General features: G+C 45.1%; 1 protein-coding gene across 1 annotated transcript in view; it reads right to left on the bottom strand.

Annotated features, from left to right (window-relative positions):
* Positions 1 to 674: 674 nt before the first annotated feature.
* LOC143688281 (heparan sulfate glucosamine 3-O-sulfotransferase 3B1) overlaps positions 675 to 18,845 on the bottom strand; it is a 44,748-nt gene continuing 26,577 nt past the window's right edge. Inside the window, exon 2 of the mRNA XM_077166054.1 lies at positions 675 to 4,633. Coding sequence (XP_077022169.1) covers positions 4,015 to 4,633 — 619 coding nt within the window. The 3' untranslated portion in view covers positions 675 to 4,014. The remainder of the gene's footprint in view (positions 4,634 to 18,845) is intronic.

Raw genomic sequence — 18,845 nt, 5'->3', positions numbered from 1 at the left:
TGCTGTCTTGCCCAGGCCTTTTCTGCTTGTATCTCATGGATAAGGAGCTGGAAATAATTGACATGAAACCCCTCTGCAAGTGGGAGGAGGGGTGACTACTATTATCCAACCCCACCAGAGCCACTGATGCTCTGCTTATCTTGTGCCTGGTGTGAGATGCCCCCTGCACTACCCCTGCACTACTGTCCTGGCCAAACATGCCCTGGCCAAACCCAAGGCTGGAGCACATAGCGTCATAGTGTAATACACTTCTTCCCAGGAGGACGACATTCTCCAGTGGACAGGAGCCTTCTTACCCCATCTGGTAGCCCCCAGTCATGAATAAAATCCACCCCGAATTTTTGCAGATTAGTTGATGACATAGACACCTTAAGACTGGGCTCCTCAAATTTCCAAGATCAACTTGCCCTCGCTATGCCTTTTGTGTGTGTGTGCATACATGTGTGTGCGCTCTTTGTTACGGAATAAAATCACCACTAACTTGTTTATCTGCAATACATAATAAAATATAAAAAGGCCCATGGATGGTAGTGAGGGTAGCACAGCATTGTGAGTGCAATGGACACCACTGAACTGTACACTAAAAATGGTTAAAAAGGAAATTTTAAGTTATATACATGTACCCATAATACATTTTAAATGATAAATTAAATAAAAAGAACCATGCCTGCAAGTTGGTAAAATATATTTTATTTGTTCATACAAAGAAATAGTATGAATTACCAGAATTTCATTTTCCTAGAAACATCTTTCTGTGTGTAAAATTAATTTGTGTTATACATAGGACAAAATATTTTATTTAATTTTTTGTACATATTGGCTATTCTAACATCCAGGTTATAGGAGACACACACTGTTAGAATTTGCACAGTATTTCAGATTATGGGGCTGAATGAAACTCAATCATAAATTAACGTTACAAAAGTGAAAAACATCTAACCACACCTTTAAGTTCTACTGATCGTCCTTCTTGATAAACAGTAAAGAAAAATGTCATCAGCTTCTGGTTCAGGACTTTTGATACATACCAAGTGTTTCTAGTAATATTGAAACCTTCTCTCTGCTTACAAAAATATCCTGAAAGGATCTGAAACCGCATTTCTCCAAAAGGTCTAAAATGGATCTGTCACTCAAAATGACACCCAAAGAAGAATCCCACAAAGAGGACAATTTCCCCTCCGCCATCAGCAAAATAAGTATTTATGAAGCAGTCACTAAACTTAAAATACCTTTCTAGGCACCACCACCTACCAAGTCAACAGACTACTGTACAAACAATTCAAAGAAATTGTGTGATGGATAGGACAATAAAAAACCTCCGATTTTTTGTTTATCTTTTTTTCTTCTGAGAGAAATAAAGTAATTGCAATGAAAGCCAGAGCTTTTCCTGTAAATTGGAAGAAACCCAAAACATGTGTTAGGACAAATTGCCAAAACATGAAATGATGTTTGTATTTTAGCAGCTAAAATTTAAGTTTGGTGGCCTTGCAGATTCCAAAAACAGGAAGAAACCAAAGGCTTAATTTTATGCTGTTGCAAAATACCTCCAGAAGGAAGACATGTCCACCCAAGCTCTGGACTAATTATTCCATGGTGGGATGTCACGTTGGGGCAAATGCTATGTCCAGACCAGTTGGGAACTATAAGCTATTCGGCCCCAGCAAAGAGATGCACGTGATATTTGATTTATTTGTATTACATGAAAAATTTTGCTCCATTGGAGCTAATTATTGACATCTGTTGGGAGTCAAGGATTTGACCCAGAATAGAATTTTGACCCACTTCAGTGTTCGTGACTAAATGACCCTCTTCCTATCTGAAAATTTCCTGTCTCAAGTTTATTTTAAGGCAGGGAGTAAACAATTTAATCAAACATTGTCCAGCTTTGCAAAAGAGGGCAGGGACCTGGAGGGAACGGAAAAGCTCATGCGTGTCCTTCTTATCTCTTGTAATGCAACTTCATCTTAATGTCTCTATAGTTCTATATCACCAGCTACGGCACATTGGAAGGGTGGTCTGAAAGCAGATGTGTCAGGACCAGGAAACCGTCTGGAGGCTGTTTACTGGAAGTGATGGTATGCAGTAACTAGAAGGAGCTGCTCTCTCAGCTTTATTTCAAATGAGTCTCCCAATGGGAAAAAAAATGCACGTCCAATTAGCACTCTTAAACAGATGTCATAGACGCTCATCCAGCCAGAGGGGAGAGTAAGGCTATGATTGTGGTGCTTCTGTAACTACAGGTTCTACACCATTTTGTAGAGCCAGTAAGAGAGCTTTGAAATGAACATAACATCTAAGGAACTCACGGAGCCCCCGATGACCGTCTTCCTACACAGAACCCATACACTGAAAATCTGAGAGCTTTGCTGCTAAACATAAGCTAACAATAAGCATCTGGCCTAAATCTAGTGTGCAAATATAGACTGGATTATCGGCAAGACATCACGGAGAGAACAGTGCCATCTCTGACTGCTTTCTCAAGATTAATTATTGTTTGCTTTTTCCATACAGCAGTCAAGTTATCATATACGATGTCCAAAAATGTACTTTTTAAATGTCGCAACCCCACTATATTGGCAATATGTGTGTCTTCCCACATGTTCCTTGATTCTGTTTAGAAAGCTGAGGATAAAGTGAATATGTCATTATGTGATATTGCTACATAGTTATACTAGCTAGTCATTATAAATGATCCCTCACCACTCTCTTAACAAGGAGGTAGAGGGAGAACGTTTTGTACCAGCAGGAACAGTGCTGGTGACCCTTTTGCCAAGACCTGGTTAGAACCAGGGACAGTTGTACAAGTGTCAGGCTCAAGTGCTTACAGGCAACATGAATTCGGGTCTCCCAACCTGCCTCTACCAGGGCCACTCCTGGTTCTTGCTGTTCAGCTGTTGGCGACAGACCACGTTGTCTTTCTGAGATGAGCTAGACATTCCAAGAGGAGGCACTCCAGATATCAAGCAACGGTGCCGGGGATTGCCTCCCTCTGTCAGGCCACCTATCATTTTTGGGTCTCTGTCTTTTCTCCACCTTGAGGTTATCAGGCCCCTGAGATGTGCCCAACGCTGGCTGGCTCTGCACCTAGCAGCATCCTGGCAGACCTCACTGGGGCACAATGCACCTGACCCCTTTGAGTCTTGAAGCCCAGTACCCTTGGCTTATGCTGGTGGCTCTGCCAGCCTGTGGGATTCTTTGGTATGACAAAGCAGACCTGTCTGCCTAGGAAATGGAGCATGGTATGCTGTCATACAGATTACAGGAGGTCATCTTTACTGCTAAAGAAGCATCGAAGCACTTTGCACATGTGACCCGGAAAAGAAGGCGCCGACGTGCACACCCTTCAAGCTGGTAAATGAACCAGGGAATGGAGCAGAAAAGGATGCGGGACCATCCTTCCAAACCAAAGCCAAAGTAAATGGACCTTGACAAAATGGACTCTGCAAGGTAACGGACATCCCCGCAGAGGCGGTGATCCCACAGGTGCCGGCTGAACTCGGGGGTGGGGAGACCTAGCTCTGAAGTTTGGAGTCTACAACTTGGAAATGATATCACATCTACGAGGAAGCTGCTATGTGAGGTATGACCTGCCGAGGCAGCTCAGTGTCCCTACCAGGTCCACAAGCAGGAAGAGAGATGGAGCTGGAATGGGAGACCAGAGACATGAGGAGAAGGCAAGAGAAGAACTCAGGTGGAGAAGGAAGGCTTCATACCCGTAACAACAAAAATCTCAAAGTTGTGCTTTTCTTCTTTTTAAATATAATGGGTGGGGAAAACAAATGGAAGCACCATCCATCACGAGGAAAAGGACAACAAAATATTAAGGTTAAACACTTTGGAATGTTAACAGATCATGACGCTAACTCTCTCAAGAGTGTGGCTAGGCAGCTTAGTGAATTAATTGCTTATGAATTAAAAATAAATTATTATAAAATAGATTTCTGTACATTTTACATACATATAATCTGTCTCCATAGATAAGCCACGTGGTAAGTTAACCCGGCCGGAGGCAGGTCAGTTCCAGCCAAAGTCGTGCCCGGTCATCTGGTAGAACTTGAGGTTGAAGGGCCGGTAGAAGTCCCGCAGCCGGCGCACCACCTCGCCGTCGATGTCGGGGTGCGGCCTGCCTTTGGTCTTGCCCAGGCAGTGGGGTTTGCTGCTGCCCTCGGCCTTTTTGAGGCAGGGGAAGCCCTTGGTCTTGTTGAAGTAGAAGTGCTTGTCCGTGATGATCCTCTTGAGGCCCAGGAAGTCCTGCACGTGGCCCAGCTCGCCGGCCGGGTCGCTGATGAGCCGCTCGCCGCTGACGAAGAGCATCTGGCGCAGCGGGAAGTGCCGCAGCCAGTGCTCCAGGTGCTTGGCGTAGATGCCGATCTGGATGGCGCTCCACGACGTGTCCACCAGGCCCGCGGTCCTGTTGCGGAAGGTCAGGCTCTCGAAGGTGGGGATGTCGGGCCGCTTGGAGAGCGTCTGCGTGTAGTCCGAGATGGCTCGGGTCACGGGGTCTCGCACCACCACGATGAGCTTGGTGTCCTTGGACATGGCCGAGATGCGCGCGGGCGCCTCCCGCGTCACGAAGTAACTGGGCGTCTTCTCCATGGTGATCTGCCCGTCCAGGGTCCTCGGCATCAGGTCCCTGAGGAGAAACAAACAGACCAGACTCAGTCAGAAGGTGATGGCTCTGTGGTCACACGCCCGAAGAGCAACACTCCTAATCCCACTCCTTCTTGCTACTGGGAAGGGCTTGTAGAAACTGGTAAAGATGCTAGCAGAATATCAGAACCCAAAGGTACCTTAACATAGCATCTGAAGTCTGGAGGTTGCCTACCTGAAACAGGAAGGTGTAAAAAGAGCAAGGTCGGTGTTACCCTAAGACCCTCTTGTGGGTGTCAACCACCTTTTAAAGACTACCATTGACAAAGAGGCCCAAACATCTGATTTCAAAATACTAAGGATAGGTGCCTTTCCTAAGTAACAATCTCTGGGGCTCCTGGAGATGTGACAGTCTATGCGTTTTCTCAAGGCTGCCTTAAGACACTGGCCAAGCCTGGGCATAAGAGGGAAATGGTTCCCCTAGCCGAGTCAGGTTTTACCAGTTTTATCACAGTGCCCAGTGAAAAAATGCCCTTACTCAGTGAAGCATATCTGAAAGCAACAAAGCACAGAGCAGTCAAAAAAATCAGGTGAAATCAGATAAAGTATAAATGAACGCACACATGCTCAGAGGAAAGTCACAAACACAACTCAAGATGTTTCGAGTAATATTTTAGATTGTACTTGTAGGTCTAGCCTGCATTCATTTAGAGAAGCGTGTCTTCAACAATGTTACAATGTACACTGATAAGACCATTCTATTTGGATGCAAAAACAGGGATTTGGTGGCAATTAGTGCTAAAAGTAATGTGAATCACCAACGTAAGACCCTTGTTACAAGACATTCAGTCAAAAAGCATGTGAGTATGGCGGATATTAAACTAACAGGCCATGCGTGTGGGTAATTACATGAATTCTCTTATATGACTTTGCAATTCTGCTATAAGGCATTTGCTGGGGGGCTGAACCCAGAGTTTTGGGGACTGGTGTTGATGCTGCTCATCCACCTATGAGGACATTTTCAAGTTGAGTTATAAGATGGTGCTCTAGGAAGTGGAAAAAGCAGTAAAAAAGGCAAGCGGGAGTATGGTGGTTTGAAGCTGTAGATAGTCCTGAAAAACTTGTCCTAAAATTAATCCATTCCTGTGAGTGTGAACCTGTTGTAAGAAAGACCTTTTGAAGAGGTTACTTCCATTAAAGTTGTGCCCCACCTCAATCTGGCTGGGCCATAATCCTATCATTGAGTCACCTATAAGTGGGGTGAAATTCAGACAGAAAGAGAGAGAGAGAGAGAAGGCAAGAAGGTGAATCAACCGAACCTGGAAGAGAAGGGAAAGACTAGGACACACTGCTGTGTGCTTTGCCATGTGGTAGAGCAGCCAAGGATCACCAGCAGTCAGCCCCAAAGTGCCAATCTTTGGAGAGAAAACATCTTGATGACACATTGATTTGGACTTCCTTTTAGCCTCAAAACTGTAAATGAATAAATTCCCATTCTTTCACCCAGCCCATGCCATGGTATTTGCTTGAGCAGCCCAGGAAACGAAAACAGGAAGTAAGATGGGAGGACTGGAGAAAAGGAAGGAGGAAATGGTCGGGTAGGGAGATATATGCATACTGGGAAGAAGTGGGACATACAAACAGGCACTCAAGCCAAGGAAAATGCCTATTTGTTTACAGTTCTGTTCCAACTCAAGAGATGAAAATTAAAAGGCAGAGAGTGAGAAAGATGTGGGTTCCGGTGTGCGAATGTGGGAAGTTGTCTTGACAAGCCCCACAAAGGCTGAGGCTATATAAGCCCCATCCTCTGCTATATGCTGAGCACACGTCAGGGTATACAGACTGACAGAAGGTATCCAAAATACACGCGAGAGAATGAATGAATGAATGGCTGAGCTGATCAATAAGCCCCAAACGACAACGTTAAGATTAAGAGTATGGATTCTGGTATAAATGGGACAGGGTTTTAGACCCCTTATTAGTTGTGTGACCAGGGGACAAGTAACTTAATGTCCCTAAGCCTCAGTATCCTAATCTGTAAAATGAGAGTAATAGCAGTGACTTCCTTCAGTTATTATGGAATTCCAATGAGGTAGGTAAAGGTGAAGCAGTTTAGCTGAGCAGTTACGAAATGTGGGCTCAGAAATCAGGCCACCCTGGGTTCAAATCCTGGCTCCACCACTTATAAGCTCTGTCACCTTCAACAGTTTGGCTTTTTTGAGTCTCACTATCTTCGTCTATAGAAAGGAAGATGATAATACCTATGTTATGGGAGTTTAAGGAGAATTAAAACAATAACCATTACACACTTTGAACTTGACTGGCATCTAGTATGTACTTGACAAATATTAGCTATTATTATTATTATTTGCTCAGTACAGTTTATGGCACATGGTGAAACTAAAATAATGTGTTTGTGTATGGGCTGGTGTGTGCACATGAAAAGGAGACATGTTAACTAATTGCCCTTGGGTACTACGCCCTTCCTCTAGCTATGGGATAAGGGATTTCTCATTATTCCCACCTGGGTACAAGGATTTAAAAAAAAAAATTCCACATCAATTTTGACAAATGTTTAGCACTTAGTAGGACATTCTAAACTTCCTGATTAAAGCCATTTTCTAATCTACTAAAACCACAACTCCTCTATTGAGCAAATCTGTAAGCAACGACAACATAAATTGTTTATCATGCCAACTCGAAAGGGCGATTCCCTGGGGAGAGTTGCTCCTTCTAGGTCATTGGCAACAGCAAGTAAAAGGAGGAATACTTTTTCCTTCAAGAAGATTTCCTCAGCAGAACTGGTGCCAGGCCTGGCTTATGCTAAAACGGGATTAACCCACTTTGCCCATTAACCTCTTAGATTAACGTAGCTTTGGCATCAGGCTAATACACTCATGGATTAAGGAGAGTGCCAGCTATCAACTTATTTTGCATTTCACTGAAAATTAGGCCAAGTCAGAGGAATTCTGAGTTGGTTTCCTGTGTTAAGCCACCTGCATTGGACAATCTACAAGAGATTAATATTCAGAAGCAAAGTGACATTGCTGAGATTGAAGGAAATTCAGTCTCCCAAACTCTTCATGGCCACTGAGGGAGATGTGTGTTGGTGGGGAATGGGTGGTCCTCAGAGAGTCAACATGACCTAGAGTGGACTTTGAAGTCAGGTGACAGCATTCGATTCCCAGCACCACCATGTGTGAGTGTGACACTGGACAGGCACCTAACCATGCTCACGCCTCAGTTTTTTCATTTAAGTAATGGGGAAATTATGATGTCCACTTCCTAGGGTCTGCTTTTTTCTTTTTTGACCTTTTTATTATATATATATATATACACACTCATATATAATATGTATACAATATATATAAATACAACTCAAAGTTTCCCATTTTAACCACTTTCAAGTATATGATTCAGTAGGATTAATTACATTTGCAGTATTGTGTGACCATAACCAATGTCCCTTATCCCAACTTTTTCATCACCTCAAACAGAAACTTTGTGCCCATTAAGCATTAGCTCCCCTTCCCCTCACTCCCTGGCCCCTGCTAACCTTTAAGCTACCATCCGTCTCTATAAATTTGCTTATTATATGTATTTGATGCAAGCAAGATCTTACGATATTTTCTTTTTGTGTCTGGCTTACTTTACTCAACATGATGTCTTCAAGGCTCATCCATGTTGTCACGTGCCCCTGAACTTCCTGCCTTTTCATGGTTGAATCGTATTCCACTGTGCGTACAGACCACTGTGTGTGTCCATTCATCTCTTGGTGGACACTCTGGTTCCTTCTACCTTTTGGCAATTGCGAATCATGCTTCCTTGTGCTTTCAGAGGCCTGTGAAGCTAACTGGTGGAGAATCCAGCCTGGTGCCTACTTAGTGTTGGGAAAATGGACACAATTATCTTCAGCTGACAGGATCCTAGCAAGGACGGAAGAAAGCATGGTTTGCATGTGTGTGACTTGTGACTTTGTTCTACCCCGCAAAGGAGTGATGGGAAAGGCTAGGCTCCTGCAAGAGGCAAAGAGACAGGAAACCCGGGTTGTGCTTTCAGCCTGCTGGGGTCCAGAACAACCTCTGAACCTTGCTGCCTGCATCTCCTCCATGCCCCAAAAGAAGGGACTAACAGGTACAGAACCCTATGGCTAAAGAGGCAGCAAGAAACCACATTGTGGGAATATTAAAAGGGAAATGGAAGAGTGACACTATACTTAGTACAAAGGCAAAACTTCCTCAGCTATGAATGAGATTCCCTGAGTTGTGTGCAGACTTACTGGGTTTGATTATCTGCTGGTCACACACACCATTCTGGGGGTACCAGCGCCGAGGGACCTTTCTCCCCAGGAGGGACTGGGGTTAGTACAAATGTGCTGGAGAGCACTCAACGGGCCGCATGACTTTTTTCTATTGTTTTCTTGTCAAAACTATAGAACCAGTGGAACTAAACTAATGTGACAAGGAAAGTTGTGGGAACCTTCTCACCCTTGTCCGCTGGAGGCTCTGGGGTGATGCCCCACCCCCCACCCCCGCCCCCAGCGTGCTTTGTTGCAGACAAAACGCAGCAAGTGCACATGGAGGAGAAGAAGGACTGGGTTCTCCAGCATTTCAGCAAACACCTCCCAAGCCTCTGCCATAGAGGCAGAGGCACATCTGTGGGGGGCACTGGGCTTAGACAAAGGTGGGAGTCTCCCCAGCTCACTCCTGTGGGTCCACCAAGCAGGAAATACAGCATGGCCCGAGAAGTGCGTGGATAGTTATTGCTTCCAGGCAGTGAGAAGGAAAGCACCTTTCTCCTCCATTACCTGGTCCTGGAGCAAAGTCCTGTCCACAGATTTGTTTCCTGGGCCCGCTTTGCAGGGCAAAGCTCTTCTCGTTCCCTTTGCTGGCTCATGCTCTCCCATCCTTACACTGAGAAACCTCTCTGAACATGACAGCAATGCAGAGGGAAAAGAGGCTGAAGATGTGACCAAGGGTGAGAACTGGCTAACACAGCCCTGCATGCCCACCCCAGCATCCCCTGGGGCTGACCCCCTGGCTGGCAGCCTGAGAGAGCAGGTCATGCGGGTTAATTGGGCTGCTCATTAAGAAAGCTGATAATTATACAGTGTCATGAAGCTTGGAGAGAAACTTCTGCAGACATCATGTGGCATAACTCCTCCCAACACGCCTTTGACGTAAGGATTGCAATGCCCAATTTTATCCATGGAGAAACTGAGGTTGGAGGAGGAGAGGGCCAGTCATTTGCAGTGGGTCATGGCCTGCAAGTCAAAGAGTTAGGGCTAGGACATAGTTGCCTTGGGGTGTCCCCCACTTCCATCCTTCTCCCACTCCATTCACCTCTCTTTCTTCTGAATATGATTAGGATCACCTAGAGGGCCACACTTGTCTTCTCTTTAAGTAGATATTTGTATATATTTTTCTCCCGTTCATATACTATCATCTTAAAAATGTTTCAGTGCTACAATCAGATGACTGCTGGTGACAACTGTTCAACTGTGAGTCAGGTTTTGTAACGAGGGCCTTCTTTGGGTCTCGTTTTCCCACTGTTAACTGTATCCCATGGTTTCTGGACCATCAGCAATCGCTGCCACAGTTCCTGCTCTCCAGCTCCTCCTCTCTCTCCTCCAGGTGGACATGCTCAGGCACCAGGTCCACCTCCCTAATGAATGCTTGTGGCGCTGATGCAGCTGGGAAGCATCTGCAGTCCAAGTCAAAGGAGGCTGTGGTGCTTACAGATTGGGAGAAATGGCCCTATGGATGGGCTGTCTAGTCTCCTAGAAATGCCAGGGGCTTAAAACCACAAGAATCTGCTGCATCACCATTCTGAAGGCTGTAAGTTGGAAATCAAGGTATTGGCAGGGCCGTGCTCCCTCTGAAGTCTGTAGGGTTCTGGTGATGCCCAGTTGTCCTTGAGGATCCTTGGCATAACTCAACCTCTGCACGGTGATAACCTGTGCCTTTCCTTCCTGCTGTGCCTAAATGTCCTCATCTTACAAGGGAACCAGTCATACGGGATTAAGAGCTCAGCTTGATTCAGTTTGACCTTATTTTAACTAATAATGACTTCAAAGATTGCATTTCCAAACAGGAACACATTCATGGGAAGGGGGTGAGGACTTGAACATGTCTTTGTTGGGGAACATGGTTCAGTCTATTACAGAGGCGTAGGGGACACTAAGCAAAGGTATGAACCAGACAGAGAACGTAGGGAGGCACAGAGAAAGTCAGAAGGGATGGACCAAGACTAAGCAGCAAAGATTTCACTTCTTCAGTGAATCTGGTATGCACTGAATTGTGTCCCCCCAAAAGGATATATTGTACAAGTTCTCATCCCCAGTCCCATTAAGGGTAACCTTATTTGAAAATAAGGCCTTTGAAGATATGATCAGTGAAGATGAAGCCAAACTGGAGTACAGTGGACCCAAATCCAATATAACTTGTGTGTCCTTTTAAGAAAAGGGAAATTTGGACTGAGTCACACAGACATGGGGGGAAGGCCATGTGAGGATGGAGGCAGAAACTGCAGTGGTGCATCCACCATCCAAGAAGCACGAGATGGCAGCAACCATTGGAAGCTAGAAGAGGCAAGGACGAATTCTCCCCTACAGATTCTGGAGGGAGTACGGCTCTACAGACACCTCAATTTTGAACTGTGGCTCCAGAACTGTGAGAATAAATGTTTGTGATGGTAAGCCACTCAGGGTGTGGCACTTTGTTATGGTAGCCCTAGGAAGCCAAGACACCAAAGGGCTGAGGCCGGCTTGCCATCCCATAAATGGCTAGAGAAGACAAGGACAAAGTACTACCAGGAACACCAGTGGTTGGAGAAAAGTTGGGTCACAGGGCTGGAGCCTGAGCCCAGGAGGGTTCAGGGAGGGCATTTCAGGCCTCTGACTTGTTTGAGGACATTTACAAGGAAGTCCTCTGGCAACTCTGAGGCAGCCAGTTTCACTCTGGCTGCATATCAGAGTCACCAAAACACTCCCAAATGCCTAGGCCCCATCCCAGACCTACGGAATCGGGGTCCCAGTCCGTAGACCCCCAACATGGGAAGCTTTGAGATGATTGCAATGTGCAGCCGGGATGGGAACAGCTGATTCTGTTGGTATCTGTGAGCCTGGAACTTCAGTCATGGGCTTCAGTCATTTATGCCACCAACATTCACATTCAGTTATGAAGAGGGCCACCAGGAAGAGGAAAATTCCAAGCAACATTCTGAACAGGACTGAAAGTCATACAGGTAATCCAAAGACTTGCGGTTTGGGTCAAAGAGTCGGAGCTAAGGCTCGAGCTGAAAACAGACTGGAGCCAAAGTGAGTGAGGCTGAGGTCTCGATATTCTACATGTCAGAGAGAAAGAACAAATAAAATACAGCCAGGCTCAGCACCAAGAAAAAGATATTTGTTGTCCCTAACACACACATTGGTTGTCAAATACTAATCTGGCTCAAGGATCTGAGAAGACTGACAACTCCTTTTCTTCTAGTGTGATAAAGAAGGGCTAGTGAATGCACCTATTTCTTTCATTGTCAAGAGTTAGATGACATCATCCTGGTACTAGCACTTGAATATCAGACTTATGCTTTTGCCAAATCAGTGATTAAAGATGAAAATATATTCTTTTTTGAAAATCTCGGTGACGGGCGGGCCACGGTGGCTCAGCAGGCAAGGACACTTGCCTGCCATGCCAGAGGATCCGGGTTCGATTCCCGGTGCCTGCCCATGTAAAAAAAAAAAAAAAAGAAGAAGAAAATCTCGGTGACACTTAGAGGAAGTCATGTTAAAAGGGGTCGCTGGACCATCTTGCTGCTTTCTAGTCTTGGGGCGGGGTGGAGAAGGAGAGTGGCCATCATGTTGTCTGAGGGTTTAAAATCTCCAACCTGCGGTCACAGTGATAACCAGGGCCTTCCCTCTGGGGAAACCTGCTGAGAGAATCAGGTGAGCCAATCACCTGTTGGGGCAATTTCCCATTAGGCAATGGCTGTCATGGGGCCCCGGCATAGCAAAGAATTTTCCACCAACCATCCTGTAGTCTTGATGGGGTTCTTATGTATTACAGCTAGAAGCCGACTATTAAAAACAAACCTCCAAGACAGAACCAGTGGGAAGACAAGCCATTCCCCAAAGTCCTATAACCCTGATGTTATCCAATAGCAAATGCTGCCTTCATGTTCTTTGGCTGTTTCTTTCTTTCCTGGAATGACACTCCAGCTCCCCTACTCCAGCCACTGAACGTATTGTTTGAACGGGTAAATTACACAATAAAAATGAAGTTTATTGAAATGGGTGTAACCTAGCTCGCCACACACAAACAGATGGCGTGGCGTTTACGCAAAACAGACCATGAAGTTAATGGGCTTCAGAGAAAAGACCAAAGGCTGCGCTGTGGGTTGGGGTTGGATGGGACCAGTTGAGGAGATACAGGGGAACACTGCCCACCCTTTTAAACTTTGTCCTTGGGAGGATGGTTTTGGAAATACCCCACATCTTCTGAAGCCCAACAAAGATTTCTTTTTTTTTTAATTTTTTAAATTTATTTTTAGCTTACATTTCGTAAAAATCATTGGTGTCCAGTGCATGAGTTTTGACAAATGCACAGAATTGCAAAGCTACCTTCGCAATCGTGATGTGAAACTGTTTTCTCATTCCCCAAATTTCCTTGTGCTGCCCGTTCCAACAAAGACTTTCAAGCAGGCTGTTTCCACAGAATGAGTCCTCTTACAAACAGCATTTAGCTGTCCAAATCCTTGTTTGTGGTAATTATTGACTGAAATGAGAAAATGGTCAACAGGGACTTAGTAATCTTGAAGTAACAAATATTTACTGTTCCAAAAAAAAAAAAAGAGAGAGAAAATTAGTTCTATGAGGACACCTGCTTTTACCTCTCACTTCCAGCCTGCCCCTAATTGGCCTACACCTGGTGCTTTCTGAGCCTCAGTCTTTTCATCTGTAAAGTGGGCACAGCAGGCGGCTGCAGCAGTTCTCCCCACTCAGGGAAACTGCTCTGACTGTAATGCCGAGGGCAAGAGTCGGGAAATTATGTCAGGTCACGTGATCTTTAGTTTTTCCACGAAGCTCATGTCTGGCCTCTCAGAATTCATGAAACAAAAATGCAACAAAACTGGAGAATTAAGATTCCTTAGGAAGGTTGCATCTCCCTCTCCAAAACAAACAAACAAACTTTCCCTAGCATCTACACCGCTCCAAATCTGTTTAGGGAATGAGAATACCCCCTGACAAAGGGTATTTGTAAAACAAATAGTGCCATTTTCTGCATACCTGCTAAACCCACAAAAATCAGCAGTTAAACTCAAAAAACACTGGGTTTCCACCTCTCCTTGGTGTCTTTGCCATGTGCTATTGCGTGCGTATCCAAGGAAGAAGTTGTGGTTTTCATACCCGGGACAGATTGGGCCTCTGTACACTTAGCCTCAGCCAACACCACGAAGAACCACATTCTCATCCATGTCATTTCTTCAAGAATCCTCTTCCCCAGGGACCAGGAGCTGAGGGTCCTTCCTGGGTGCAGGGGGCATTGGCCATTTGGCTGGTCATGAAAACTTTAAAGGGCTTCCTAAACACTGTTCTCCTCTCCCCCACCCCGCCCCCCATCACTCAGCAAAACGGGAAACCCCTTTGCTCTCCTCAGGAAAAACAGGGGTTTGTAAAAGTTAAAATGTCTTAACCCAAGACATGCAGGGTGAGGGACTAAATATCAAGCTTTCTGCCTTGAGAACATTTCCAAACAACGTCTCAGTTTTGGAAGGATGGCCTCGGTCCCCGGGGTCTCTGGCTGTTCTGTTAAGCCCGTCTCGTCTTCTTGGGTCGGGGGTGGGGCACCTCTCCTGGTACTCGGTGCTGAAACCCTGGCATCTGCCCAGTTTGTTTAGTAGGGAAGGATGGGAGAGAACGGGGGAAAGGAGGGACACAGGAAATACTGCATCTCTCCGTGGCTCAATCGCTTGCTGTTATCGGTTGCCACCATCTCAGCGCCAGAAGGCTGCAGACTTTCAAATAAATTGGGGTTGTGGAAGGAGGAGGGGAGGTGACATTTCCAATAAGCAAGCTTCAAAAGTGCCAGAAATCCCAGAGGTGAAAGACACTGATAGATCGGGGGTTGGAGGGGGTGTGGTATCTCTTCCCGAGCGTTAGAGCATTTTCAAAAGAAAATCCAGTGAAAAAAGAATGAGTAGCCCCAACAGCCATTGCAGACCCGGAATTTTCTGTAGAAATAATCGTGAGACAAACCATTGTTCCCTTCTCCAAAGGCCAAACCATCAACCTAAATCATCACCCCATTAGACACCCCCCAAGTCTCCCCGGTATCTTTCCACAAGCTACAGAGAACTTCGGGGTACAAAAGGCAAAAGCTAGTCTCGTCTCTCCCCTCTCTTTTCCTACAGAAAGATGAGATGTCCAGGGAAGAGAGAACTTTCTCTAGAAAGCATGGAATGATGGGAGGGAGCCCCCACCCTCACCTCCTGAGAGCTGTAACTTGAACTCTAAATTGTAACTCGGTAGAGTTTCTACTTTAAAGGAGTTTTCTTCCCGGTTGTTTAGTTTGGGGGGTAGAAGGAAGATATTTATCAGCTCAGCCACCCTTAAAGGGGACACACCTTCCTTTCCAAGGAAGCCTCAAAGCCTCAAAAGCCTGGTGCTGCCCTTCAAAGGGCCACATCTCCATAAATAATTATCTCCACTTGGAAGAGATGTTTGCATATCAAAGGATTCCTTTGGGAGGGTTTAAAATAATTTAAAATAAGATAGTTTAACTAGTCTGCTGCTCTCTTCTGTCAGCCGCACCATCACTGGAGCTACCGGAAGTGATGTCATTATTCATTATAAACTTCTCTGGGTCTTTTTTCCTTTCCTTTTTTTTTGAAAGGTAATGGGCAGGAACGAAGAAAAAAATAACAAAGGCTGAATTTCGCGCCCCCACCCCCGCCCGCCCTCCTCCTCTCCCATCCCACTCTCTTCTGTCCACCCCAGCCCCCAACCCCCAGTGCCCGGATTTGGCCTCCATTGTCCTAGAATTTCAATACTGCTCAGAAAACGAAAAGCCTTTGAATGCCATAAGGGGGTGGGGTGCAAAAGAGCATCTCGCTGCTCTGGGTCAACTCAAGATTCCTTTCATTTGGGCAGAATCCTCTGTTATAGACCCTGCTTCACAAAGACCACAAGTTCCTGTTCCTGGAAGCGGCTGGGGGGGGGGGGAAGGGGTGGGAGGTAGAGGGAGGGTTTCAATTAAAAGCTAATAGCCTTTTGTGTCTGAGCTCTCTGGAGCATTGCTCCTGTTTATTGGACCCCACTGCACGCTGAGACAAATCATATGAAATCAGAATAATCTCTGTCCCATTTCCTGGAAAAAAAAAAAGTGATTTTTTTTTTTTGTGGGGGGGTAGTCATTAGAAAGAAAGAAAAAAGTTTTCTGGGAAGCAAACTTTTTAGAAAGTAAAATCAGCTCTGCCACTGGGCAGGCAGAGGCGGGGCTGGTACCCAGAGAAAAGGGGAAGAGACGCCAGAGCCCAGCTGGGAAAGGCCACATTTGCAAGGGTTCTGCTGTTTTCCTCTTCTGACAGCTTCTTCTCTGCAGAGATCCTCTCTGATCCGTTCGGGCTTCTGTGTCTGCACCCGGCTTCTTTCACTGGGGGCACTGGGAGCCCCAGCCCGAAGTGCATTTACTTCCTTGGTGACGCAGAGCCAGCCCGGGACCCGCCCTTCGCTTTTATGTTTCCCAAGCTCCTGTGACTCCTCTCCCAGCTCCACACTTCACCCCGAGACAGGCTGCCTTCGCTCGTGCCCTGGGTAACAAGCGCAAACGTTTATAAACAGACCTTCGCCCAGGAACTGAAACAGCCAAGGAGTAGGTGAAAATCACCGCTTCCCTCAGGGAAGCCAGAACAGAGCAATGGGCAAGGGTGGGGGCGCTTCCCGATGCCTAGGGTCAAGGCAGAGTGCGTGGGGCCTGCCACTGGGACCCCCACCGAGACCATGGACAAGTCGCTCAGGTGCTTGGGTCTCAGTTTCCCTTGTGTCAAACTTAACCGCTTAAAATTGTCCCCCAGCTCTAAAACCCTATCAGATGACCCTGTCAACTCCACATCCCTCCACCCCCCTACTCTTTCAGGCAGCAGGACATAAGGGCCAAATTGGTTAAGTAGAACCTCCATAAATATTTTGGTGATTAAAAGTGTACCAAATGCGCCTTAGGAGATGGTATGTGAGTCCCCCCCAAGAGGTGTGATTCAGATTGAGGTCAATTCAAGCAGACTCTAAACCTAGGAACCCACTGGTTAGGCAACCTGGTGAATCAAAAAAACAAAACCCTGGCATTCAAGGGTAGGTTGTGCCGCCTTAGGCAAGTGATCTAACATCTCTGTGCTCTCTTTGCTCATCTGTAAAATGGAAGCATTTGTCCTGTCTAATTTGCAAAAATAACTAAATAAATAAAAATAAAACGTGGAGAGCCAAATGCAGTTTGTAGGTGAATACTCTCTAAAAGTAGCAAAAGCCTATGTTTGTGAAGTGAAGTGATTCACACGCCTAGCTCAGAGACACTGAGTCTTCATTTTCTGTAATTCTTCACTTGTTCTGTGCTGGATCCCATTTTCTTGATTTTTTTTTTAGACTTTCCTTCTTAATCCCCAGGTAGAACAATGGAGACAAAGGAAAACTGAACTCTTTCAACCCTCTTGGGTTGAAAATCACTGAGGATGATGGTCAAGCCAAAGAGGAATGGGAAGTGAAGCAGTTTTTAATACAAACACAATCAACTTTGAAGGATTCTTTTTTTTTTTTTTTTTTTAATATGACATACAATGAAGTTTACAAGGAGCAAAGCAGACACAGTTTAGGGGCAGGAATCCATGTGAGACTGGTGAAAAGAAACAGCTCTACTGCTGAAAAAGCAGACCTACATCATGTAGACTTGATATAATCACTTATTTTCCCTAAAAAACAATCTGGGACCAGTAAAAATTGGGGACCAGAAGAGTCCCCTCAACTCTTGACTTGAATTGGAGATAATGACTTCCCTTCAGCTCAACAGAGAACCTCATTTTATGGTTATCAGCTGAAAACAGTATAAAGTAAATGAGGTTAATAAAAATCTAGGAACATAGGTTGAGTTAAATTAAGTTAAAATGAAGGAAAATGGTGTGCAAATAAGGCTCCCTTATCACAGGCTGTTAAAGAGTTCAGTGACGTTTTAGAGAAGAAAAGAAGTACTTTCTAACCAGAGAGAACATCCAGGGAAGTAAAATAACCTGGAGAAACTGCTGACAAAGAACAAGTTGCTACTGTTTCTCTGGCCTTCCTTGCATTCCTTGCCAACATCAATGGGTACTTCTTCCTAGTTGTTTTGCCCTTGTGTTTGAAGTTGAGCAAGAGGTATCTTAGGAAAGTACATGGCAGGGCCCATGGAAACTCCCTCATGGACATCCATCAGTTAAAGTCCTTCCTTCCACACCCGTTTTGGAATTTCCAGCTTGTGAGATGTGGAAGCTTCCTAGAGTCCATTTTCAGCAGGAATAAACTATACCCAATCTCTCCCAACTCTCAAGGTCAACCATTTGGTCTGAAAACTCAGTGAATTTTCAACATAGTAGTAGACAGAGTCCAATTTGCCTGTGTATTTCACATTCAAAATTAGGAGAGAAGAAAAGTGTTGCCTGAGTCTGGTGAGTCTTAAAATTTCTTCCGTGCCTTAGTCAAAGCTTCCTCTCATCTCTGCAAAAGGACAAAACTCTGAAGGATATCAAATAACTAAATAGTTACAGAGAGAGCTGCTAAGAATTACAAGTGAGATTAGCCTTTTATCTGCATCAGCCCCAGGGAAAAAGTAACCCCCTATTTTTTTAAGCCTAATGACTGTTTCAAAGAACAACGTGTTCATTTGCATCTTATTGCCTTCCATGTTTTGTTTTGTGTTTGTTTGGATTGTGAATTTCAGAGATTTTTATCTTCAAAAGAAATACAAGAGAAACAGAGAAATGTTTGCCAGGAAACACTCAAAAATATCTGTTTGAATGAAAGAATTATGAACGAAGGGAATGAACCAACAACGCTTAAAGCTAATGACTAGATGTCATGGTACAAAGAGAATTGGGGAAAAACTGGAATAATAAATTACCATTGGGGCCACGTTTAAAAATGGTGATGAGTTCAGTAACCTGAAATAGAGCAACATTTTGTACGACCACACCCATTATATTAAGAAGCATAGTTACATTGTGAGGCCATATGCATAAAA

The sequence above is a fragment of the Tamandua tetradactyla genome, chromosome 6 (genome assembly GCF_023851605.1).
Source record: "Tamandua tetradactyla isolate mTamTet1 chromosome 6, mTamTet1.pri, whole genome shotgun sequence".
NCBI lineage: Eukaryota > Metazoa > Chordata > Mammalia > Pilosa > Myrmecophagidae > Tamandua > Tamandua tetradactyla.
This window is presented reverse-complemented; position numbering and strand designations above follow the sequence as displayed.